General features: G+C 41.1%; 1 protein-coding gene across 1 annotated transcript; it reads right to left on the bottom strand.

Annotated features, from left to right (window-relative positions):
* Positions 1 to 27649, bottom strand: TTC9 (tetratricopeptide repeat domain 9). Its single transcript, XM_072115594.1, has 3 exons — positions 27108 to 27649; positions 7599 to 7781; positions 1 to 1634 (listed from the first exon to the last, which is right to left on the bottom strand). Exons 1-3 carry the CDS (start codon positions 27364 to 27366, stop codon positions 1555 to 1557), a joined length of 522 nt encoding a protein of 173 aa, XP_071971695.1. The 5' UTR covers positions 27367 to 27649; the 3' UTR covers positions 1 to 1554.

Below are 27649 nucleotides of genomic sequence, written 5' to 3'. Positions count from 1 at the left end.
TAATTTTTAGCACACCTTTTAATTAACTAGGCAACAAAATGTCCTCCCCAACAGATCCACCATTGATAGGAAATATGTTCAATGAAATATACAGGATTTTTTTGTTTTTCTATGGAGGGTCAGCGTTTATATAGGATACATCCGGTGCCATATAACAGACTGAAGACCGGATCTTCCACTATGGGAAGCTTCAATCCCCTTTTACAAGGTGCAGTACAACGTCTATTGTACAGTGGAGCGCATGAGAACTTCCCTTCTTTCTATCCAACAAAAAATATATTTGACACTTTTAGGCTTCCCATAAATATGTTGGCTTTAGTAGCGACACAGACCTGCCATCTAATGTGTATGGGAGTTGTGTGACACAGTAGACGTATGGGGAAAGAAAGATAAGGCATGTTGGATTTTAATATGCCCCATATCCTCCACATAAAGAAAATTCATACTTGTGTGCAGGTATATGGAGGAATCTCTCATATCCATATAGATAGGCAACTTTATTTTTGGACCAGAGACAAGAACATACTTAATCCCTATGGACGTCTGTCATGTGCAACTATAGAAAAGACATTGATACATATATCATCTGTCATTACAATGGACTCCACAGAACCTCCTTCATTCAAGTCAATGAACCCAACTCGGGCAATCACAGTAGTAAAAGGCAGAAATTGTATGACCTCACATTAAAAACAAAACAAAAAAAATTTAGACAGGTAGTAAGGTATGTGTCTGGCTCATAAAGTCCTCATACAACAAAGTAGAACATGCAGCTCAGAAGCGGGGGGCCGGTCATATAGGCCCTATGTAATGTTACAAGCTCATTCCAGCCAAGGAACACGCATCCCTATCAGAAGAAAACGTTTGAGAATTATTTTCAGCTACATAAAGGTTGTTATGATGAAGAACCTGCCACGTCTATAGGAGGCAATGTATAATGTTAACATGCGGCAGCTCCGCATAATCACTTCTTGATGGTTAGTGCTCGGGGACTGGTATTTAGGCAGGCGGAGAGGACAAATGTACACACATGGATATACTCTGTGATCAGAGGCCAGAGGAGCCATTTGTAAAGCGCCTCTGCACGTTCCATCCACACATAATTGGCGCGGAGCAGTAGAAGTGTTTCTAACAATTACGGATCTATAAAAATAGCTTGCTGTGTATACATGAAGGAGGACTCAAGCCGGGCTGGAAAGGTTTCGCTTGCTGCACAAGACCCTTTCAACACCAACTGTTTGAACCAAAAGCAGATTAAAAAATAAACTAAAAAAATAAAATGTAAAATCTGCAGCTGTCATCTCCTTCCTTTTTCCACATAGCAGTCAATAGAATGACACATACAGTATATTACATTTCCAGGTCCATGGTGATTCCTGGTCTTCTTGGCAGTAAGGATTCAGGGTACTTCGATACATCCAGCAAGGATGTCCCCCCACCCCAAAACATAAAGAATAAAAGCAGTGGAATTGGTCAGCGATACTGGACACCTAACCCGCACGGCTCGCAGTGATGAAACAGTCTTGTGATCCCTTCGGCAAATGGATATCTTCCTTATGATAGCTCCTTTTCTCTTTGGGAACTTCTACTGAGCTTCATTTCTGCCAACTGGATGTATCGGATGACGTTGGTATCTGGGGAAAGACAAAACTGCAATAAATCAGATATGAGGACACTACATTTTTGGAGATATGATCACATGGATAGAATGTTTGAGGAAATCTACCATCAAAACATGGTCATTCGGAAAGCAGTTCCCAGTTAGATGCTAGGAGTCAGTAGCGAGTTAAAAATGTATTTATTTCATCCATTTAAAAATGAGCATAAAGCACAGCATTTTGGAAAAAGTAGGCATATAATTATAATTAAGCAAGACTACACGTTTCGGTTTAGACCTTTCCATGGTTTAGATGTCAAAAGATGGTGGCTAACCGAGTCATTGCAGCTTAACTCTCGCCCAATGGCAGATGAGGACCAGGCAAGTTTTACTATGACTGCCCAATCGTTTTTTGTACTCGGGAGAGGACCCACTATGAGAAGTTTTGGACCAGATGAGTTAGCAAAGATAGATGTTTGAACAGCTGAAATCTGATGTGTAAGGAACCCGATGGCTATAGCAAGTTGTGATCTGATGAAAACCATATATTTACTACGCAGACCCCAAATCTCCCCTTATACAGAGTGGATGAGTTGTAATCAGAATCGTCCCTAGACCTTTGTCTGCTCTGCTATATATATGGCTGCTAAGTAACTATCCCAGCCTCCCACATTGTATTTTTGTTCCTTTGGGTTCAACACAGAGGATGCCGATTTACACTCAAAAATCATCCAATGAATGTGACCATTTTGTTTTGGGGATCCAGGGTGGACTTTTTTTTTTTTTTTTTTTACTCTTAAGGCCTCAGAGAGACAAAATCGGCAAAGACTCTATGTACCATGTGTTTCTGGAGTACTACAGTTGTAGCAGCACATTATGTGTGATGAGGCATCAGTACTGTGATGCATATAACACACAGATACCTATGTATAGTAATGTACTATTAGTGCAATGCATACAGCTCTAAGGACTTATGCACACAATCCAGAGGCAGGACTGCAGCACATCTAAGCCTTGTAAGACTATAGGGGGGCAGTAAACCCCGTTAGGACTAGGCCAACAAATTATATTTAGAACTGAAGAAAAAAACTTTCACTTTTACAAATGCTGCATTTTCAAATTCATAACTTTTATTCATTACAGAAGCTAAATGAGGGCTTGTTTTTTTGCCAGTGGGATTTTATTTTTTTATGCCATCATATTAGGCTCCTGAAAACCTCTTGGAAGATGGGGGAAGGGGGCAATTATATATGTACATACATCCACATTTAGCTTCCTCTGGTTCTTACAGCTGGAGAGAAGGGGTTGAGGAACCTATGACCACTGCAGCAAATCAATGGCCTCAAAAAAAGGGTGACATCATTGTTCCATCTCCAGTGACCTGGCCGCAGTGATCGCATGATCTCCAATCACTCCAGCTGAAAATGTAAGAACCATAGGCTAACACTGCTGGAAGGGGGAGCTGGAACAGAGAAGGTAGATCTTCCCTTATTCAACTTTTGGGGGAGTCTGGTGCGATTGGATAAGAGCCCAATTAGGAAAATACCTCCGTGTGGTCCATTCCTTTCTATAGGACATAATCATCTTGTAAGTGGATTGAAGTCAACAGCGCATGCGCGACTACACTCCTTTTGAGATGACACTTGAGGGGACACTTCAGGAGACTGTAGGGTCCCAGCAATAAGAAAAGATAGGGGATACGTGTATTAAACCACAGCCCCTTTTATTTCATAGAAGCTCTAGATCACAACTTTAAAATGCAAGGTTCTGCATAATGTAAAAAAAAAAAAAAAAAAAAAAACAGGACAAGGAATTCCGTATCACTGATGGATTTACACGTAGGCGTAGTTAAGTCATCGCTATACATATTCATACAGAGTGATATCAGGCAGGCCGGACATTTTCTGCATGAGGTCATGGCCATGTTTCCAATCCTTATTAAAGATCCCGTGTACACATCCACAGAGCGGCTTATATTTTCCACTTCATTATCTGACTCATTTCTTGGAATTTAGGCTTTGCACCCATTTGGCATAAATTATTTACTTCATGCTGATAATTCTAGCGACTCCTCCTTAGTAATAACACAGGGAATTTCAGCAAAGACACAAGAAAACAGGAATTTGTAAGATTGATATTTAGTGTAGATGATTTCTACACAGCAATAGGGTCTATACTGGTGACTCTTCCAGAAATATGTCGGCTTTCTTACACAAACAGCGAAACACATGGTCCGTGTGCATAGTGTATTCTTCATCTCATTAAACCCCATAAGAATTTGTTGAATTTTATATGTGTTTATACGATCAGTACTGTTACAGTAGGTTTTCTACATAGAAGCAGATTGTGGTTATTACCTCTTATCACAAATATTTTTTTAGGATAAAGTAAATGGTGGTTTAGAATTGTCCGGCTCCACCCTTGGATCATCCACATCACACATATACACTGGGGGAGATTTATCAGAAGTGTCTGAGAGCAGAACTGTTCTAGTTGCACATAGAAACCAATCAGAGCTCAACTTTCATTTTTCTACAGCGGTTTTTATAATTAAAGCTGAGCTCTGATTGGTTTCCATGACAACTAGAACAGTTCTGCTCCGAAGACATTTTTGATAAATCTCCCCCTCATCGCAATTAAAGGGGCTGTCCCAAGTTTAGAAGGTGATTGATGAGGGTTCCCCACCAATCACAAAAACAGGACCCCCTGCGATCTCACTTATGTGTGAATCATCAGGATAGGCAAGCGTCCCGTCACTCTATAAACAGACTATGTGAGCGCAGGAGATAGCCGAGCACAGCACTTGGTACTCCCATACAACATAATGGAGTGACAGGGCTCATGCTAGTCTTGGCGCTACACCCATGAGTGAGGACAGGAACCCCATTCTCTTTATTGTGGGGGCCCATTTTTGTGAACGGTGTAGGTCCCAGAATAAAAACCCTTACCAACACAGGATATGGGATAGTTTCCAAACTAGGGCCAGCCCCTTTAATACTACAGGTACAACTTAAAGGCAATGAGTCACAAGATATATAGACATATTTTAATGCAAATTTAAAGTTGAATTTAACTGTGATGGTCAAATCTAATCTACTCCTTTCCTCCTCCAGAGCATGTCTGTATAGAGCACCTCTCCTTCAGTCACCTTAAGCTGGGCTTTGCCTCCTAAAACAGGATGCATTCTTCTTTTTGCCTCTAATAGCATAGTGCTTGAGAGAGCGGTCTTTTACAATTATGTAAATGAGCCTCAGGGGCTCCCGGGTACATCACAGAAGCTCCTTCTGGGTCCGTTGTCTGCTTATTATTCACGCCTCCATTCAGGGAGGGAGGATATTGGCAGAAACATCAAACAGAGGCGTAATTAAATAGCAAACGAGGAAGCCAGAAGGAACTCCTGTGATGTAGCCCGGAGCCTCTGAGGCTCATTTACATAATTTAAGTAAATGGGTGTGCATAGTTTAGAAGCACTGCACCCAGGTGGTAATTTTCCTTTAAGCCATTACCAATCTATACATCTCCATTACCAGTATAACGCACTACAACTATTTTTTATAAAATTACAGTTAAAGGATAAATTAATCCATGTTTTCCCGATAAAAGGATTACAGTATTTTTTCCATAGTGACTGCTCAGTGTGCCTAGAGATTAGCTGCTCGAGTATGATCTATCCCTCATGGGACTCTATGACATGATGGAAATATGTGATGCCGGGGAGGAATACTTCTACATATCACACTATCACTTACAGGTCAGCCATTTTTAACCAGTTCTGGACTAGTTTGCTTTGCATGGTTATTCACTGGATAGAGGAAGGTTCATTGATACGAATATACACAAAGCCTGATGAAAAATGTAGAATTCCCCCCGAGCGTTAAAATAACAATATCCTCAGCTATGTTACTCTATAATACATTCCTCAAAGTGAACATCTGCTTTGTTTCACTAGGATTAACCCTTTCCAGGCTTTACCGCCATGTTTCTTGTTTGAATGGGAACTTTATAAGGCATCAAATGAAGTGCAGAGGACCAGAAGTCCATACTTTTCTTTCCTGGGGATACTAATTTCTGGGGTTAAATTGATTGATCCTTTAAATCATATTACCAGATTATATTCCACTAATGTGTGGGTAAGATAGTGCCAAATCTATTAGCCCTCCCCCCCCCCTCCCCAACAAAAAAAAATTAAGATTTGAAATGTAGTAGCATGTGGCAAGTAGAACCTTTAGAGTATACATTAGACATGCTTGTGAGTCCCTTGTATTCATGAGCTAAGGGCAAGGAAAGGATGAGGGGAATCCTATCTGCTGTATTATCTGATCACTCATATTAACCAAAATAAAAAATTGAACAGTATAAGAAGTATGGGGGGTCTTAACAGAAAGAAGGATAGTCTTTCAAGGTAACATAAATTGATGGTATACACTTGACAGATTCCTAAACAGTGCAATGAAGAGTGACAAACTGTACTATATTACAAAATATAAGGATACAGAAGAAGATCTGCACAACTTTTTGGCTCATGTGTAACCTTTTGTGTCTAGGCGACAGTTAGCAGAGGATAAAGAATGTAAATAGCAAACTATAACATCCATCACATCCTGGCAGGGAAACAGCAATTTCAATGAGTTGGCAGAGTCACTATGTACGACTGTCCAGCTTCACACAGATAGAAGGCTGAAAACCTCCATCATCCCAAGTCATTGTTTATAGCATTGTCAACAAAGGGAATATTGGGGTCAGAGGGCCAGATTTTGTCCAGCATAACCGGATGAATCAAATTACACTGCTTATCCATAGGACTTTTCTTAGAGCCGGCAGATCCAGCAGCTGTTTTTTACTGGATTTAAGAATACACAGTCTCTTAACAGACTTTGCAGAAATCAGTAAAGTGCACATGAGGAGTTACATCACTTCTGCTGACAATAATGTGACTTGTCATTTTCTAGCAGCTCTCATATTTGCAGTCTATATTCTGTAGATATCAGTTGTCTCCAAGCTGCTAAGTGGAGACCTTGCTGCTGCAACTCACTGCTCCTCCCTGCCCTCCTTATAGAGCTTTTATCTCTTCTCTCATCTATCTAATCTGACCATCTTGCCGGCAAGACAGAATTCAGCAGAGATAACAGAGAACACATGCAATAGCAACTTTCTGCATAGAAACCATCACAGATTTGTTGTGGATCTTAAAATAAATCTGAGAATGAGCCCCATTGCTCTGGCGAGGCGAGAGCCTTCCTATCAGCGTTTTATGGTGAATGTCAAAGGGACCTGCCCTCGCTCAGGCCGTCAAACTATGGAAGCTATGGGTTTGCCAGCTATACCTTCCAACTTTCATCCAACCCCGGGTTACGTACAGGATAGATTCTGTAGGTTTGTTCTTAAGATGAATTTGTATGCAAGTCTGAACAATATATTTTATAATTGTAACCCCAGAAAATTTTTTTCGGTCTCGGTGACAATTGAATTTTAAAAAATGTTGGATTGTCATCTTAACCAGGATTTACTATAAAAGATTAATTACAGACACCTCTGATAACTGATACAGCTGTTTATTGTAGCCCAAGGCTAAAGTACAGTAAATTACCAAAATCCAGAGGTCCATTTGTAACTAGGGGTGGTCTGTTAGTTGGGTGTTCTTAAGTAGGGGACCGCCTGTATACAATATTTTTCTATTCTATAGTATCGACTTAAGAAAAATTTGTTATAATTTGATGCAGATTTACTGTGAAATTTTTCTGCACAAAACAACTGCCCCAAAGGTTATATAATGGGTAAAGTGTCAAAAGTAACAATCAGGATTCCAAGCAAATATGGGGGAAGGGAATACAATGTAAAGGTTATCAGTGTCTCCTCCACTCTTTCCCTGATTTCCAAATAAAGACATCTTTAAACAAAGGCTTATCAGGGCACTTCAGACCTCAGCCATGGACACTTGGCTTGTATAAGTGGTACTAAGCCAGCACAATATTAAAATAGCTCCATCATTCAGTTATTATACCTGTTGGCTGCCGGCTCTTTGCTTCCTTCAAATAGAACAGTGCTTTATCATAGTCTCCAAGGTGGTAGAAAGCCACTCCAGATCTGTACAGGGCCTTGAAGTTTTCTCCTTCCTTCTTGAGAACCTTCAGGCAGTATTCCTTAACCCGCTCATAGTTCACCAGCTCGGCTTGGAGAAGACACGCTGTTGGAGAAAAGGAGACAAGTCAGACATGGAAAAGGCTCAAGGTCCTGACTTCAGTATGTGAAACAATGGAAAGTGTCAGTATGTTACAGGTCAATAAACTCCTATATTACTACATTTTTGAAGGGAATTTTTGAGTTTTATTCGGTATGTATCCAAAGATTCCAACTACAATTTAAAATTATAGTAATAAACCACAAAAGCACAAAGTCCTAGACAGACACCAATGAAGATTTTACACTCATTACACAGTTCTAGATTGTGCAGACCTTTCTTCGTAATCTCCGGCCTCTCATTGTATATCATATAATAAACATAATGTAAGGATTCATAGTTAGTAAGGAAACAAAGTACAGGTAGTCCCCGGGTCACGTACAAGATAGGTTCTGTAAGTTTCTTCTCAAGTTGAATTTGTATGTAAGTCAGAACTGCATACTTTATTATTGTAACCCCAGTCAAAATTTTTTTGGTCTCTATGAAAATTGGATTTTAAAAATAATGTTATATTGTCATAAGAAACAGGATTAACAATAAATCTTAATTGCAGACACATTTTATAACTGTTAAGGCTGTTCAATGTAGCCTGGGACTAAACTACAGTAAATTACCAACATCCAGAGGTCTGTTTGTAACTAGGGGTCGTCTGTAAGTCGGGTATTCTAAAGTAGGGGACCGTCTGTAGACGGTAAGGAAGAAGTAGACAGTTTCCATGGCCTCACCCTGAAAGCAACACAATCTGTATCTTGTGTATATATAATTAAAATAAAAGAATCATTTTCTTTATTCTTCACTAAAAACTTTTTCATTGTAACAATTTATTTTCTAAGCCAATAATTTAATAAAGAGTCGCCATCAGACCGGGATACACATAGGATGAGTTTGCAACAAAATGTCAGCTGAAGAGATTCCTCAGCACCATGCACTGAAAAAAGTTGAAATCCACAGTAAAATCTTCAGCAGTGATGGACATTGTGTAGATGTGATGCAGCAGGTAAAAGTGAAGCCGCATCCGCTTTGCTGCAGCAGTAAATCACAGGAGGGAAGCAAATTTGCAGTGACAAACCTGAGCCAATTATACCCCATGTGACTCCATGAAACGCAAGGGGCAAAAAACTAAAATAAAAACCTCTTGTGTCCAAAAATATAAGTATAAAACATGCAACTTATTTACTGATAAAATAAATTATTCTGGCACTATCAGTATTCCAAATCCAATATTTTTATTATTCTCAAAAAGGTTTGATAAGAGAAAGTTAACAAACACTAAAAGAATTTTCTTCTTTCAATACAACATAATTGCACTTTTTGTATGACAATTTGATACTTGTATCAATACTGTCTTAGGCCTCATGTACACCAACATATGCTTGAATGTGTGAGTACACAGCCGGATGCAGGAGGAATGTATGGGCTTAACGGGTGCGCTTAACAGGTGCGCTTGTAACCTAGTAGTGTGAGGTATCCTCATGAAGACCAAAGCAATTCAGAATCAACATATTTTATTAGCGAGCTATAAAATCCAATGGTTGTTCTCGCTAATGAAATATGTTGATTCTGAATTGCTTTGGTCGTTGAGGAAAATACCTCACACTACTAGGTTACAAGTGCACCCGTTGAGCCGCACCCTTTTCCTTTCTCGTACATTTCTACCTACGGTTCCTTCGGTTACCGGATATTGGAGAGCTTAGGAGCTGCTATAGTAACCTACAAGAAATGTACCCACTTGTTGAAAGGGATTTGTCCCTTGAGTAGATTTATATTGTGGCAAACGTACAAGTGGCTACCAGGTGAGCACCTTTCAATACTCACCTCATACTGAACACACTTTCTTTAACGTTATCGCGCTTTGGTTGTCGGCTGCAGGAGGAAGGTGGGCCAAGCGCTCTTCACCCCTTCCCACTCCACTGAAAGCCGAGCGGCCGCGGCGCTGTACTACTCCATAGTGAGGCCTTAGACTTAGCACTGACAAACATAAAAATCAACATAAAATACACAAGACTACATAAAAGTATCAAAATAGTATCAAAATTAGACAGCCCAGAACTGTATATTGCATTTCTTTATAATATTCTGGTGGTCACATATCTGTATTCTATTCTTAATTTATTGGGCTAGGGCTACACAGAAGATTTAGTCTTTCTATTTCGGCAAATAACAGGGTACACTGCGCCATATTATGATATAATGCTTGGCTTTAAATTTTTTTCCCTTCTTTCACACTTGGATGAGAGTTCTCTTTCAGGGTGTGTAAAGAAAAGACGCTTCATTTATGAAGTGCATGCAACATTTGTCTTTCCAAAATATTGCGGGCCAGCTACCAGGTCATAGCTGGCACCCGATGTGGAGTGAAATGTAACACGCTGGCGTTGTAGTGTATAAAACATTTCTATTGATACAGTTAATACTTGGTGGAATGTTTATTTGATGCTTTACTGCACACATATATTAATATAGTGAAACCTATTTGTGCAGATCCCCCAATTTTTTACACAAAAATAGGAAAAAAAATAACGAAAAAAAATGAGCACTGAAAGAAAATTCTTTTAGGTAGAGGCGTTTCTCAAAGGGGTGGTTTTTGGAGTGGATTTACTGTAAACGTTACATCACTGCTGTATTAAATATGGCTTCTATTTAACGTTTATTGGGCATGGAAGTACAACCGGTTACTAGAACCTAGTCTATTGGCCATTTTACAAGGATGTACTAGAAGAACTTTCCCTCTAACAGTCAAACGTCTAAGTTTTCTGTGTACCTGTAGCCTAAGGAGCCTTTCCGATCAGACATACGTGTGATGCGTCGTGTCAGCACCCGATACTGCGGGTACAAAGTGTGACATGTTTCTGTCCCATGTAAGCTATCCATAGGGAATAGTGGTCCTACTCCCTTTCTAATGTGTGGAAGGTATTACAGACAATCCCAAAATTTCAAATTCCTACAGCTAGTAAATTGTAATGCTGCATATTGGAGAAAAAAAACAAGACAGGACAACATAATGAAGCAAGTTATGGGGACATTGTCACCACCTGCATACTGTCCGCTGCTGGGTGCCAAGTATATTCATATTGAGCAGCTGAATATTAAAAGAACAACTGAAAGATAACTGCACACATCGTAAAAACCATCATTTATACAGATAATGAGGGTTTTGGGAGTATTTATCATACGCCGGCGCTTGTGCGCAGCTCGATACATCAAGAGGCTTCGGCCCCTTGATGTATCCGGCGGGCTCCTACACAGCGTTTAGCTCTACGCCAGGTCCTGCCAGGAGTATAAATAAACGCAGCCGTCGACTGTTTTTACATGTGCGGCCGCGCACACTACTCGCTTGGCCGTGCCCCCCCCTTCATGCCCCACTGGCATGAAGGTGGCCGATTGGGGCAAATAATATCAAGTGCAAGCAATAAGTTAGCATTTGCGATTATTTCAGGGCTTCTATGCCACCTTCGTGGCACATAGACCCTGATAAGTATCCCCCAATGGATCTATATGACATCAGTTGCTGCAGAACCTCTTTTTTAAGTTAAAGGACATCTACTACCAGATTTAGCAGTGGCAGACTGTCACCAAAGCAATGCTTGTTACCTTAAGGGTTAAGCACCAGTGTTTCTCCCATCTGTCCCAGGTTTGCTTCTGCTGAAAAAAAGAACTTTGTAAAAAAATGCTAATGAGCCTGAGCCGCTCAGGATTCCATCCCAGCCTTTATCTTGTTAATCCATACATCAATCTTTGTAAATTCACCTTTTCTTTATTATGCAAACAAGCTTTCACCCTCATAGTGAAGAAGACGGAGCAGGCGACAACTTCCCCGTTAGCCCTTCCCATCTCCTTCCTCGGTTCATTTCTCTGACAAAAGTGAAGTAAATCATTGCCTTGGTAGTGATTTTGCTTTAGCTGCTCCCTGTTAGAGACACAGATAAGGCTGCAGCTACACCAAGTACCTGATCTCCCTCCCCCATCTACACTCAAGTGACATCAATGGGCACACTTCACTACGGTGCCTCACAATTTGTCACAAAAAACCCTGCTCACTTTTCCCAAGATGGCAAATTATGCCAAATGCTACACTCCTACCTGCTCAAACCCAGCAAAAATAGCGCTGGCAAAACCTATACTTAAAGGGGTATTCTCGTCTAGGCACTCACATTCAGTTTCATTAATCTGCCATACGTAAACATTTCTTCAATTAGATGTTATTTAAAAAAAACGGTTCCTGTGTGAAGATAATTTCTCATAAATGTAGTCATATGGTCCCTTAGAAACGAGATAGCTTTCTTGGACACGGCCACCTCTACTGGAGAGATTGCACAAAGAAACAAATTGTTTTTGTATATGAAATGTCCGTGAGTTACTGCAGGTCTCACAGCCGTCCTGTGGTAATGATCGCTGAATCCTGTTGGTCTGGCAGGACTCTATAGTGCAAGTCTGGCCACTGCTGCCAGAATGTGAGGTGGTCGTATCCGAGGAAGCTATCTCGTTTCTAAGGGACCATATGACTACATTTATGAGAAATAATCTTCACACACGAACATTTTTATTATTAACATCCAATTGAAGAAATGTTTACATATGGCAAATTAATTTAATTAAATGTAAATGCCTTGATGGGAACACCCCTTTAACTTATTTACTAAGAAAACAATAGGGGCCTATCTCCACAAAGTCCTACACGTTTGATAATGTCCTACACAATTTGATGTGGCTTGTGATGTCACTGAGAGGGGCGCTGTTTGTATGCAAATGAGGCCGATTCCTCCTCTCCGTGAAGTATATTTTGCAAGTGTTTTGTATGAAGCTTCATAACTTTTGATAGGAAAAGGTTATAATAATAATCACCTTCAATCAATCACGGTGGCTTAGTGGTAAGCAGAGGGGCTGCAGCCTCAAATGTTTCCTCAGCACACCGGCTGCACCAGCCTTCACTACCAACAGCCGAATCTCTGCTCCTCTCACATGATACATACAGATCTGTAAGAAGGAGGAGGACAGAGGTAACGGGAGGAGCAGCCAGTGACGACCTGCCCCTGTCCGCAGCAGGAACTATACGGATCAGCAAATGGGATCATCACATGGGCTGTCAGTCAAAGACTGGAACACGTGGCTGTGCAGAAGAGTCATGAATAAGCCGGACCCAGCTTCAGGGAAGACGATGATTGGATTCGCCTCAGGTAATCTGCATAAATCTTTAAGAATTTAATGTTTAAGTTTACAGGCATGGAAAGGGAGAATGTAGAAAGTGGCAATGCTTTATAATTGCAATATACTTCATTTTTGGGGTTTAATTTGACCGACAGGTTCCCTTTAAAGTTAGACATAAAACTTATGTTCAGTTTTTTGACAGACACTGCACTATAGTTACATAATAGGTACCCACTGCAACAGAAGTAATTCCATATAAAGCATCTCTTTCAGTGTAATCTGTAGGAGAATCCATAACAGTAAGTAACATATAGATGGTGCTACAATTTTTTTGTGAAACCCCATTTACTTTCAATGCACTGCACCCAGCTGCAATAAACATGCTATGTATAAATCCAATCTTCATTGACAATTATTCCTAGATAAATATGATAATCCCATATCCCAATACAGTGATGGCGAACCTTTTAGAGACAGAGTGCCCAGACTACAACCGAAATCTGCTCATTTATCACAAAGTGCCAATATAAGCTGTAATTTATTTATTTGTTGAACTGTTCTCCCACAATTTTTAATCATACCAGCCTCCTCAGGACAGTGATACAACTAAAAGCAGGAGGGCAAATTCGGACAATCACTGTAGCTTCTCTCCAGGGTCCTGCTGTACAGGAATAGTCATGGAGCCAACAAGAGGACCTTAAAAAATATTCCGGTCCTTCACGCATTTCCTTCTGTCCCAAGCAGCCAAGAGATTCTAGGTGCCAGGGAGCCAAAGTTATGGCTCATATGATCCAGGACGTATCTCATACAGGCTTGGCCAAAGAGGTGCCACCCTGTGGGGACATACGAGATATATCCTTAGTAATTAAAGGGTTAAAATAGCAGTCTAAAAGATTGCGTCTTGACTTGTGTGGGACTGCAGTTAGATTCTTTTAGTCCTGTCTGGTAAGCTCTGTGCTGGGGTGGTTGTAGGAGTGCCCACAGAGAGGATACAAGTGCTATATCATCTAGAAACAGTAATATGATTCCATACAAACTACCCATCTCAAAGCACAAAATATGAATCAGGACCTATACCCTTAGGGTGAATTCCAAAAGCTGGGTGTGCCAGCACCTCTACTATAATAGACAGAGGAATTATAGCCAGCGGATGTAAAATAAGGCTTTTAAGAGAAGAAAGACCTCATTTTATAGGTGAATTTCCTGCCGAACACAAACAGATCACGACAACTATGATGATATTTTTGGAGAGGTTACTTTAAAGTGGCCAACCACTTTAAGCCCTTTTACAAGTCACTCCCCAAGGTTGTCACTACTAGATTATATATTAAGATTGCAAAAAAGTTATCTAGGGACATGGTTCTGCCCACCAATGGCTTACACTTACCGTACTTGAGGAGAAAACACACAGTGGAAAAACCTGCCACCCAGTACAAAGGCAATTTGAAGAACACCATTATTTAGCAGAAAATACTCTGTAATCTAACTGAATTACACACTAGTGCAAGCGAGAATCCCAACCTGCTATTAGATGGTGCCGTAAAGTGTGACATACATAGATCCATGAGGAGAAGCCTTAGGCCGGAGATTCCACCCTGCATCCGGAAAGACGTGCAGTGGCCAAAACAGAAAAGGTCTATTTAACAGGACGACTCAAAGCATCACATATAATCTGAACATTTCCCTTAATTTTATGGATGACAGACAATATTGCTACCAACACAGCTATCTTCAAGCTTTTTACAGCCCTGCATATCGTTACTGTGTATCCACCAAATAAAAATATCTTATTGCTATATACCACAATATGTAACAGAAAGGAGGAGAAATTGTTGTTTTTTGCAACAGGTTATACTCCAGAAAATAAAGAACCACTGTGCATCTAAAATAAGACTACCATAAAGCCACAATGCCAGTGATAGTGCCACACCTCAGTGGCCATGCCTGGCACCCCCAGTGCCACACCTCAGTGGCCATGCCTGGCACCCCCAGTGCCACACCTCAGTGGCCATGCCTGGCACCCCCAGTGCCACACCTCAGTGGCCATGCCTGGCACCCCCAGTGCCACACCTCAGTGGCCATGCCTGGCACCCCCAGTGCCACACCTCAGCGCCCATGGTAGGTTGATTAGATTGTGAGCCCCATGGGGACAGGTACCGATTTGACAAGCTCTGTGCAGCGCTGTGGAATCTGTGTGCGCTATATAAATAAAGGAGTGTTTATTATTCAATTCAATAGTCTAGGATAGCCAATACAACCCCCCCCCCCCCCACCATGGCACCAAAATTCTCTAAAAACATCACAAGGAATACTATGTATTGGTGTGTTTCTTTACCATCTATACTTTTTCACCACAAATTTAGCTAAAAAAGATCTGATAAACAGAAAAAAGTAGGGGAATATCCTCATTCATAGAGCAGACATACTTTCTCAAGACAATGCTGGGACTTACTGCTGGTTGAGGGTGAAAAGAGCTGCTTCATTTATAGTACAGATACCAAGCTATTTACAAAGCTCAACTATAAAGTCACAACAAATCAAGTGATAAAAAATTAGATGATTTGCAGGGTGTTTTTTGACATGGCAAGTCATATTCTTCTCTCCTCCTGCGCCATGCCGGGATGGGGGGGTAAGACCTCAAACCTTACAATGCTCTTTGCAAATTATTTAATGTTTTAAGAAAAAATATTGTAATGGAAGCTGATGAGCCACATTAATATTTCATCATGTAGAAGTGTTACATTAAAATATAGATAAAAGTTTTATACACAGCAGAACCACTTGTGTTCAGACCCAGACACCGAGGTGAAATGATCTGATTACAGGAGCGGCACTTTACATGATGGATGGTATTGCCAACCTCATTATCACAATCACAAGCCTAACCCTCCACCGTGTTCATACACTTGTCATCAACACATAAATGGAAAGTGGAGTAATATGAGCAAACCACATTATAGGGAGCGATTCTACTCAGGGAAGGATGGAGGGAATGCAAAGTGCAATTGTTGTGCAGTGGTACCTTACATTTTGTGGTGAACCTGCATATCTAAAGACCTTTTTTCCCACCATCTCAATGCATGACTCCAGCTCCTAGTGTATTACTTTAGCGTGAACATTTTTCCAAGTGTGATGCATGCTCTTACTTTGTTGCATTGCCTTATGTCCACTTATCTCATAACAATGTACTAATCATAAAAAAATTCTGTTTTATTTCCCCTTATATAGAAGTACAAAGCCTTTGTATCATCTAAGGGCGGAAACTTCACAGTGCTGCACAAAATATCAGTATATCAGAAATGTCAGATAATAATACAGACCTCACAGCAGAGGATATTCAGACCTCATTGCAGAAGATAAACCATAATACAGACCTTATACCAGAGAATAATACAGACCCCTGACCAAAAAAATAAATACAAACCTCATAGATGGATAAATAAATAATAATAATACAGACCAAAGAATAAACAATAATACAGATTCCATTCCAGAGGATAAATAATACAGATCCCAGACCACAAAATAAATACACACCTTATAGCAAAGGATTAAATAAATAATAATAGTAAAGACCACAAAATAAATACAGACCTCACAGCAGAGGAATGCAGACCCCACACCAAAAGAATAAACAATACAAACTCCAGACTAGATAACAATAGAACAGACCCCAGGTCACAAAATAAATACAAGCCTCATAGCAAAGGATAAATAATAATACAGACCACAGACACGAGGATTAAACAATTATATAGACTCCAGACCAGAGGCTAAACACTACTAATAATTTAGACCACATTTCAGAGGATAAATAATAATACAGACCACAGACAAGAGGATTAATATTAATACAGACCTCATACCAAAAAATATACATATATAGACAGCAGACCATGCAAAATAGACCTCTATAAAAGCTGAGAGAGATAGATAGATAGATGCACAAATTGTGGCTAACGGCCCCCACAAATGATGTGGTTTTCTATTCAGTTTTCAACCTTTGCATTGCAAAGGTTAAACCCAGCAGGTGAAGTCATAGGTTTACAACCTGCAGTGCAAACCCTAACCTCTTCTGTGCCATACACTAACACCAAGTGCCCACAGCTCCCTAACATAGACCTGCAGGGCCTCCAGTTCTCTTAATATCTACAATAATTGTTGTTCTATTGCATTGCATAGATTGTACTGTCATATAATGCATAGAGGGGATTCCTATACACAAGAGTCCACACCAATGAATGAAAGTCACTTTCATGTACTAAACAATGTATATTCTCTCTTGTACATACAAAATAAAATAAACAAAAGCAAAGCAATGACATGGAAATAACTTTGTCCTGCAAATGTTAACATGCACATCCGGAGCTCTCAAACAATTGCTGTGGCAGGCAACAAACATCAATGGTGTTCAATGAGCTTCTAAGTCCAGCACAGCTTTGTAAACTCAATCTGGAATTTAAAGAGCATAATAGGATAACTGGTATTACCTTGAAGATTAGACGCCGACGATGGATTGTGACAATTCTATCCCATTTGCTGCAGTGTTAAAACAGGCAAAAGAAGGGGCAGAGATCCTATGTATGGTCACGAGAATTTGCTGAGTCTTAGAAAACATTTTTACGTTGGATGATTGAACTAATATTATTGGCCAAATAGAGGATGCGAGGCAAAAATAGAGCTAGTCCTACATCGGCCAAACACCAGATTCATGAATCTTCATTCCTCAGATTATTATTTGTACCCAAATATCTAAAGAGGATGACAAATTCGACCACGGAGATGCCATTTCTGCTAAAAATTAGGTTCTAGATGTTCTCGCCAAAATAGCAGCGCAGATAGAATGTAGAATGTGTCTCAACTGATTCCATAACCCTTGGGAACTTCAAGTAGGGCACAAGGTCTGAAACCAGTCCAAAAATATATTGTACACGGAAATTTGATCATTGCAGTATGTGCTGAAATATTTTTTCATAAATGTTTGGGAAAATTCTGAAACGCCCATGTGTGTTCTTCTTCTGATCTGGGATTTAGCCCATCGGAGAACAACCTTTATTGATTCAAGGGCCACACACCGCCCCAGAGAAGACATTAATAATAATGGGGATCCCAAGAGCAAACCTGCACTAACACTGCCAAGCGCAAGACAGGCAACTACAAATACTGGAGACCCCCAGAGCAGACAAAAAATAAAATACTCTCCTTTCCTTCTGCTCCCTGCAGCACACCGCAGCTTCTTCTCTCCTCCATGTGCCGCTCTAATCCTTGTCCCATGCTGGTTGTATAGCGTCAATGAAGACACAAGTGGGGCAGCAGGAGAAGACCTTGGACTGGTGAGGACTTCTCAGCTGCACTCACCACTATCGCCCTCCTGAAACAATGAATCAATCATGGAAGGGCTCATTGGTCTCTCATGGTCCGCAACTCAAGAATTTAAGTGAGGTGTGCAACACGCGGCCCACAAAGGTTTTAAGATGAACGTGTGTTGCACTTTATGTACATGCTCAGTAATAAAGCTCATCCACTACAGAGTAGGGGAAAAAGGCACTAGGAAGGAATACCTGCATTCATCTTAGAACTGCTAGAGTGACCAGAAAAAAAACGGGCTGCGGAGTCAGATTCATGAAGTTTGTGACCATTTTGGTGGTGCTGAATTCGAAGTTACTGAAACTGAGGAGTCTGAGTTGAAGTTGGATGTTTGCCTTACCGACTCCACAGCCCTGGCTGAAACTGGAATTATTATACTAGTGCAATACTTGAACCTGAGCAGTTATGTGATCTTATTTTCTATTTCGTTTTTATTACCCCAGCACTGCATCCGCCACCCCCCCAACCAGAAGTTTTCCATATTCAAGAAAAATGTCTGCCGAATAAAACAATTCTGTGCATCTTTTGACAGTCTTGATTTCCCAATGCACTTTGCACCAGAATAACTGCATTACACATCCCATTTCTGACAAATTTGCACCCTACACCCCTTGTCTAACAAGGAAAAAATAAAAGGATTTAACGAACAAAAACAACGAAGCCAGGCTGCTAGTGGGTACAACATATCAGTCACTGCTGCTGTAGTCACATGCTGGAAGTCAACAAAACAGGAATCAGGAGGACTGTCATTGCTATAGCACTAGATTGCCTCAAGACAGAAGAGGCTAATTGTTTTTTTTTTTTTGTTTAATATTAAAGAATCAAGAATCATAGAAGATTAGGGTGAATAAAAGACATCAAGTCAGAAGGGTTGATACCAAGGAAACAAAAATACTGTAATATAAAGAGTATGATCACATGAACAGATTATAAGAAAATCTGCCTTCCATTTACTATGATTGGAGCTGGTTCCTTATTATTATCCTTAAAAAAAGGAAGTTTCACTGCTTAATGACAAGTTGAAACTGGCATAGAGAATACCCCTTGCCTTTCAAATGAATTTTTAGGAAATATGCAAATACAGGAAGTCCCCGGGTTACGTACAAGATACAAGGTTATGTAGGTTTGTTCTTAAGTTGAATTTGTAAGCAAGTCGAAACAGTATATTTTTTAATTATAACGACAGTCCAAATTTTTTTTGGTCTCTGTGACAGTTGGATTTTAAAAATTTGGGATGGTCATAAAAACCAGTAATAACAATAAAGCTTATTTACAGACACCTTTGATAAATGTTACAGCTGTTTAAAGCCCAAGGCTAAAGTACAACATTCAAAGGTCCGTTTGTAACTAGGGGTCGTCTGTATGTCAGGTGTTCTTAAGTAGAGGACCGCCTGTACATTTTTTAGGATTGGATAAAGAAAATATTGCCTCAAAAGCTACCTTGTGAGGCAGCCCCCTTATCAAGCATGACTTTCAAGAAGCCTAATGACAAGATGTGGGTTTCATCTATTCCAGAAGGAACAGATTCCCAACTGTAGACAGCGCTGTTTCAATGTCTTTGCATCTCTTCAGTACAGTTTAGGGAACGGGTTTGGCTGCGTGAAAGGCTTTTGACTTGGGTCAGGAAGTAAGTTCTCCTTACAGATACTTTTTAAGGCCGTCTTGAAACATGGATAATCTAGAATTCTATCAACTTTAGTTTATGTGCCCGGAGCTACTGTATAAAATATACAGTATAAAATATACAGTTCCGACTTACACACAAATTCAACTTAAGAACAAACCTACAGAACCTATCCTGTACGTAACCCCGGGACTGCCTGTATTTATGATCACTCCTGTTACGAGGATCTCTGCGTTCGATCAGGATGACTTTCCTCTTTATAAAAACTACATTTTATAAGTGTCTGGTTATAGGATTCTTGTCTATGTCTATGACTTGAGTCTTTTGCTAATACAATTAAAAATACCCTACGGTGACACCAGTCCATCTCTTTCAAATCTTTACAATTTTTCTCTGCAATGGACAGTGAAATCACTTTAGCTACTCATGGAATTTTTCAGGTGGGCTGTTACAACGGTCATGTAAAGTTTACTTAGATGACACCACATGTGCCCAAGTCCAGGGTGACAAAGATATCAGCCCATACAAGGTTCACTGATCAAAAAACACCAAACAACTATGTCCTTTATGTTTTTATGAGCACATCCTGAAATCTGTGACATTACATTGATACATTTGTGTCTACAAAACAATCCTAGTCTCGGTGGAATCTTAGGGAAGCAGGTGAGACGTCTCAGAACTGCCAGGAACAGCTGTAAATCTGGCAGGATCTTCTTTGCTGTGCTATTTGTCCTGGAGGCATCCTGACAGGCAGGAAATGTGCAGGAGGACATTGCAACACAGGAAAGCACAGGATACATCTCTTCTGCATTGTTTCCATTTATTGCTACAGTAAACCCATTGACAGCTGTAAAGCGGGTCCAGACAAGCTCCAGAATGTCCCGAGTGATGCTCCCAGCAGAAGACCTCCATCCTTCATTCATTCATTTAGAAGAGACTCTTCATTAAAGGGAATATGTCCCCAAGTCTGTGATCTCTGTACCAGAAGCATTTTCTTATCCTGTGGGGCTTTAAGTCTCAAAACCTACTAATCTGAGTCACATCTGTTGACTTAACTTTCAACAACGCGTTTTACATATGCAGTTTCATTCTGGTTAAAAAGTTTCTGGTTAAGGGTCTTAGCCGTGTAAAACTTTATCTTATCCATCGCACTGTTTAGAACAGCAAAAAGGACAAACTGCTGGTTTAGGTGCCACAAATCTGATGATGGGTTCCCTTTATAGAAGGAGCCTCTAGTGCAGTGATGGCAAATCTTTTAGACACCGAGTGCCCAAGCTACAACAAAACCCACATATTTTTTTCAAAGCGCCAAAGCAACAATTTTAGCATCACATTTCTGCGTGATGCAAGGATACCCGTCCACTGCACTGTTTATCCGAACTGACCAACATATGGGTCCAATTCCACAAATCAAACACGTTCCAGTGAAGGGGGCAAGAGGATAAAGAAAAGAAAATTTGTGTATGTGGAGGAATTGTAATATGTGAAACCTATGGCATATCTGCAGCATTTCCAACACAAAGGGGCACATTTACTAAGGGCTGCGCACAAGTTTGTGTCGGACTTTGCACATTCTTTCTAGTGCAAACTGCTTTCACAGGTATTGAAGAAGGGTCCAGGACACAATTGTGGCGCATGTGACACTATTGTTGATGCAACACATTTCTACACTGAAGGGGGCATTCGGGTGCCCAAACAGACCGTGCACCAGATTTAACAAGCAGAATTGTGTCTCATTAAAGGTACACCAAAAGAAGTGCACAGGGAGGTGCAAAGGGCGCCAGATTCATGATGAACGTGCTTCACAAATCATGAATCTGGCGCCCCCTACATACTACATGGGCAAACTGCACATATTCCAGTTTGCACGGTTCTTAGTAAATGTGCAATATTTAGAAAATTTCTTTCTGCTGCCTTAAATTCAGTCTTGTTATCACCATATCTTGGAGCAATGGTCTACAAGGTATTATTGCTGTGCATGTCACATGTCAGAGCATCATAGTAGATAACGGTGGAAATAAACTCTGTTCAATCACATCCAATTTATAAGATTAAACCAATGGTTTCTACCCACAACCCATGATATTTTTCTAAAGAAAGGCATCCAGTACTCTTGAACATGTACAAAGTATCCTCCACAACAACCTCATGTGGCAGAGAGTTCCATAGTCTCACTGCTCTTACAGTAAAGAATCCTTAGAAATACTCATTGGAATACATACTTCCAATTTAAACCCACACGAAAATGGCCTTTCTGGGAACAGAAACCTTTCACGATCCAATATTGCCATAAATTATGTTAGTAAAGTGCTAAAGGAAGCACCAACTAAATGTGATGCAGATGGGTATATTAAAGGGGTTAAAGAGGATTTCTAAACTTGTATGGGATTTCTGTATGGAAGCTTACATTTTTTTTTAAGTGGGACTACACTGCTGTGCATCTTATGATGTGCCAGCTCATTCCCAGGTCTCTTGCACCTTTTACACTAAAATAGTCTTTTGTATTTTTAGTAATGTTCGATGGAAGAAAGTGTTAAAAAAAAAAAAAAATAGACACATAAAGACCAAATCTAACAAGTCAGACGAGTAAAACATAGTAACCTGCCTCAGCGGATGATCACATGGATTATGTATACATATTCATGGAAGTAACCCAACCTTTGACAAATATGCCAGGCATGAACTTATCATCTGCATCCATGTCACTGCTAAGCAGAAATAGGAAGTTGTACAGAATTTCCGACAAAATACTGAACAAATGGAAATTTTTGTTTTTCAGAGATACACAAAAGATACACATGACCCCCCCCCCCCCCCCCACACACACACACTGTGAATGTACACAAACCAATACAGGGTGAGCTGTCCACATCTATAGAGTGCCGGGCTATCAGGACTCTCACCGTCTCTACTAGGAGTCCTGACAGGATTTACTCCGGACTCTTGAACTACATTAGAAATTTTGCTAAAAAAGATCTGAAAAGCTTATATAACAAAGCTCAGCTTCTAAAACTTACGCCTCTCCAAAATAGAGTAGCAGAATCCACCCAACAAGTTCACTGGGAGAAATCTAAAATCTCAACTGGCCAAAAACTCGTGACCATCTCATCTGTATAAAGTTACAAACCTTCCTGAAACTAAGGACATTATAGTTTAGTCTAAAACATATCACCATTTTTCCTCTATTTATCTGATCACTTTGTTTTTAACCTGTAGGGGGAGATGTGTCTGAGAACAAAACTGTTCTATTTGCCTTTGGCAACCAATCAGAGCTCGGCTTTCATTTTCCAACAGCTGTTTATAAAACTAAAGCTGACATAGTTTCATAGTTTATACGGTTGAAAAATGACACTTGTCCATCAAGTTCAACCAAGGAAGGGAAGGGATTGGATGAGGAAGAGATTTAGGGGAAACAATTCTATATAACATAACCATCTGATTGGTTTCAATGGGAAACTGGAACAGTTTTACCTCAGACACTTCTGATAAATATCCCACATAGTTTTTAACTGATTTTATGATTTTAAAACTGTTTTGTTTTGGAGTGCAGGTACCCCTCTACTATATTCCCGTTGATCGCATTTGTTGCATTGATTCTGGTGTTATTGGTTCCATGCACCCAGATCTACGGCATGGAGACCCCTGGTTACAGTGAACTGAATATACATATATACTTTGCATAAAACCATTCTGCATATCTGGTTTGTGTGGGCTTTATTCTTATATTGTATGTGCAGCCTGGGTATAAAGCAAGTACATAATGGAGAAAAGGGAGATAGATACTTCACGTTGCAGTTTTGAAAGTGAACACGTTATCAGATTTTACCTCATTAAACTACCCCACCCCTATGGAAGGGTATGAAATGTCCTCTCTAGAACTACCATGCCTCTTATATGTGAAATCTTCTGAATTCATGAGAAAATGAGCATAGAAGAGTCATATTTGTGTAAGATTAGTCAACAGAAGAGCATCTGAAGTGACACATCTGAAGCCTCTAATCTTGACTTATTATATCCAGGCTCTATGACTGTGGAAAATCATATTTGTTATGGCCTCCTCGTTTCTAAAATAAACGTTCAAAATGATGCTAATATGATAAACGGCTGTGGGGGGCGTTATCAAAGCCTCTCCATGCTCTTGCTTCAAAGGTTGTTACACTGTCTCATGCCCAGCATCCTGTAATCTCACAGTAGCAGAGGAATTTTTCAGCACACAGTGGGGGTGGGAGGGTTAGTGCAAGACAGTGTAAAAGCATGTGAGGCTACAGCACGAAGGGCCTCTGGTAACACTCTCATTAGAAAAATTTTAAAAGTTGATTTTGGAAGGAAGGATGCCTTCTTATAACAGATAGGAAACCAAATATTAATACAATCAAAGATGATGACTACAGTCACAAAGCTTGGATCTATGAGTAAGTGCCCCTGGTTTATCATGCTTGATGCACAAAAAGGTCCCGGAAATCTGCAACTTGGGGGGGGCCATGTCATACATACTAATCTTATATTCAACTCCTTAAAACGTGGAAATCATATGTCCTTGCCCACGTCTGCCACAATCTCTCACTGCAATCTGACCATAACATCTGTGCAGTTAACCAAATGGCCAAGGAACAGCTGTCACTCTATAAATAGGAACCTATGCAAATACTAGGAGAACCGTGTTCATCTCCATCCAAAACTGACCAACCTTTCAGCTGATCAGTCCAGGCTGTGTCCCCACAACCAAGAACCCGCAGCTTGGAGAATGAAAAGAGCGTCTGGATTGTATATCAGGTGTCGGTCTGTCGCCTGGGCATGTATCAGCTGTTTTCTTCAGGAGTGTACAACTTTATATACCCAGGAGTTCGAGGAATAAATCAGCAAGAGGGTAAAGCTGTGCCCACTGATGCCCCTTAAAGTTAACATCATCATTCTTTGGTAAAGCAGATTCACTTATGATAAGAAGATTAATGCTCTTAGTTGGGGAAGCAGATCTCTTAATAAATATATATTTGTCTTACATTTGTTATTATCAGGCGATTGTACCATACTTGTTAGGTAATTTTAAAACCAGCTTCACCCTTAGTCACCTGATTGTAGACTGCTGGTACCATACCAATGATGGACCTACCATGGGTTAACATAACTTTGGTGATGTACGTTAAGTAAAACACCACAAGGTCCAAATATTTCTGCCCTAAGATATCTGAGCCCTAATCTATTAGTAGGGCACTTGTAAATCGCAAAGAAATGCAAGACAAAATTGTGCCAAATTCGATCTAAATTATGGGTAACCTGACCAGCATCACCCAAAAAGTTAAAATCGAAAGTTTGCCATACTACAACTTGTTATCCTACAGTATGAAAATTACTATTATTATTATTTACACAAAGTCCACAAAACTTTACCTTTCATGTTGGCCTGGACATCAAGATTACACCAGATCCGTCTCACTTTACTACAATATAATCTCCCTCAAAATACTTGTGTATAAAACTACAGTAGAAGGCCAAACTACAGCAAGATGTTTTCGGAATCTCTCTATCCAGAATGGTCTGACACCTTACAGATTGTTAAGGATAAGGGCACACCTTGCTTTGGGAGGAACATTGTAGTCAGCTTTTTTCACGGCCACTAAGCGAAGGACCACCATCATTCACCTCGATCAGAGAGGACAGAGGCACAATCTTTCACATTTAGGGGATCAAAGCCAGATTTTATTTTTACTTTTTTACAGAGTAATGCTGGTTACCCACAAGCAAGATTGTTCCAACAAACTTGCGCCGATCGCTTGCAGGATTTACCAGGCGGGACCCAAAATAAGGAAAGTAGGCAGCTCCTAGTTCTACAACAGATGTAGCAATGTTACACTGCTAGCTTTATTGGAAACCTCGGATAACACTAGCAGACACTGCCGCGCTTTAATCGGTTGGTCGTATTTAAGAGGGGGCAGGATTAGGGGCCTATTGAGAGGGAGGGGCGGTCCAGGGGAGACGCAGCGCCTCGGACCGTCCCCTCATGAATACGCCCACAGCTTACAGTGTTTCTATTGTACAATGCAGCAGTGTCTGATAGCATTATCCGAGTTTTCCGATAACACTGGCAGTATATCAATGTACATCTGTTTAGTAAGCAGCTCCTAGTGCCTTTTATATAGATGACAGGTCCTCTGTAAAGCTACTGCGGCAGTTTGTACATTCTTTTTAGTGCAAACTGCTTGCACATGTATTTATAAAGTGTCCGCAACACAAAATTCTGCACATAATGAGGCGTTGGACCATGCGCCACATTTATCATGCAGTGTCCATCAGAATTGTGTCGCACACTCGGGTCCACATTTACCAAGAACAGTGTAGTCTGTACTAGGTGCAGTTTCCCTGTTTATAGTGCATAGGGCGCCAGATTCATGAATTTTGGCACATGTTCTTCATGAAGCTGGCACCCCCTGTACAGCTCCGAGAGTGCAACTTTTTTGGGGTGCACCTAACAGCATGTGACACAATTCTGTCGGACACCGAATGATATATGTGGTGCACGGTCCACCCCTTTCAAAGCAGAATTTTGTGTCCTGCAGACACTTCTTAAATATCTGTGTAAACAGTTTGCACTGAGAGGAACGTGCAAAGTCGCACAGAAAACTGGCGCAAAGCCCTTAGTAAATGTGGGCTTCTATGTTAACATGCATTTCTATGTTCACATGCATTTGGGGAGTAAAAAACCTGCCAGCCAGTACTGTTACGATTGAGTGAAGCTGGGACAAGCCAATTCATCAGTGCAACCCACTGTTGAGTTTTTTTTCCCAAAAATGAAGCACCGCAGACAGCCGCCTGCCCCGCGGGGCACCACAGACAGCCATTTGCCCAGTGGGGCACCGCAGATAGCCATTTGCCCAGTGGGGCACCGCAGACAGTCACCTGCCCCGTGGGGCACCGCAGCACCATCACACCATGCCACTCGCCCAGGGGAGTTGTAACCACCACATGCAGTGCTGCGGATGGGCATCACAGACAGTGATTTTTGCAGAGGGAAAGGGCATAGCATCCAACCACCTTTGCCCATGGAGACATTACAACTAGTATTTGCATTCTTCATGCAGGTGCCCTGCAGGATTGGCATCACACCCACCATACTGCCCAGGGCATCTTATTCCCTGTCATGCAGGGGTGCCTATCACCCTGGCACACTTACAGTACTGTCACATCATGCCATCAGCACCCACCTGCCAGGCTGTTGTAACAATCCACCTCGATGCCCTCCACTGCCCTCCGCTGCTCCTCTGTTAGCCGGTCCGGCTGTGGGCTGTCCGCGGCGCTGTCCCGCTCCCCCGGGAGTCCCTTCAGCTCCAGCAGTGCCCGGTGGTACTTGCCGATGGCCTCCCGGTACTTCTTGTCCTTGTAGCACTGCGCCCCCTGGCTCTTGAAGTCCAGGGATCTGTGGATGAGCTGCCCCGGGTCTCCTCGCATCCCCCCGGTGTCCATGTCTGTGCGGGCAGCCAGGGCTTACATGTCCAGCAGGGAGCTGCACCGCGCATCAGTCTATGGGAGAGCAAACAAACCAGACAGAGGCAGCTCCCTGCTCCTCCTCCTCCCAGGGCTGCCCCTTCCTGAGCTGTTAAAGGGACAGGCAATGATCTGACAGCAAGCTCCTTAGCAACACAGCCCCTGCCCTACAGAGCCAACCCACTGCTGCAGAACCTCTTTAGCTTCACGCTTGTCACCTAATCCATTCCTAATAGGCAACCAACCCCGCAATCACTGGGAC

The sequence above is a fragment of the Engystomops pustulosus genome, chromosome 7 (assembly GCF_040894005.1).
Source record: "Engystomops pustulosus chromosome 7, aEngPut4.maternal, whole genome shotgun sequence".
NCBI lineage: Eukaryota > Metazoa > Chordata > Amphibia > Anura > Leptodactylidae > Engystomops > Engystomops pustulosus.
The sequence above is the reverse complement of the archived record's forward strand: the minus strand, read 5'-3'. Positions and strand labels throughout refer to the sequence as shown.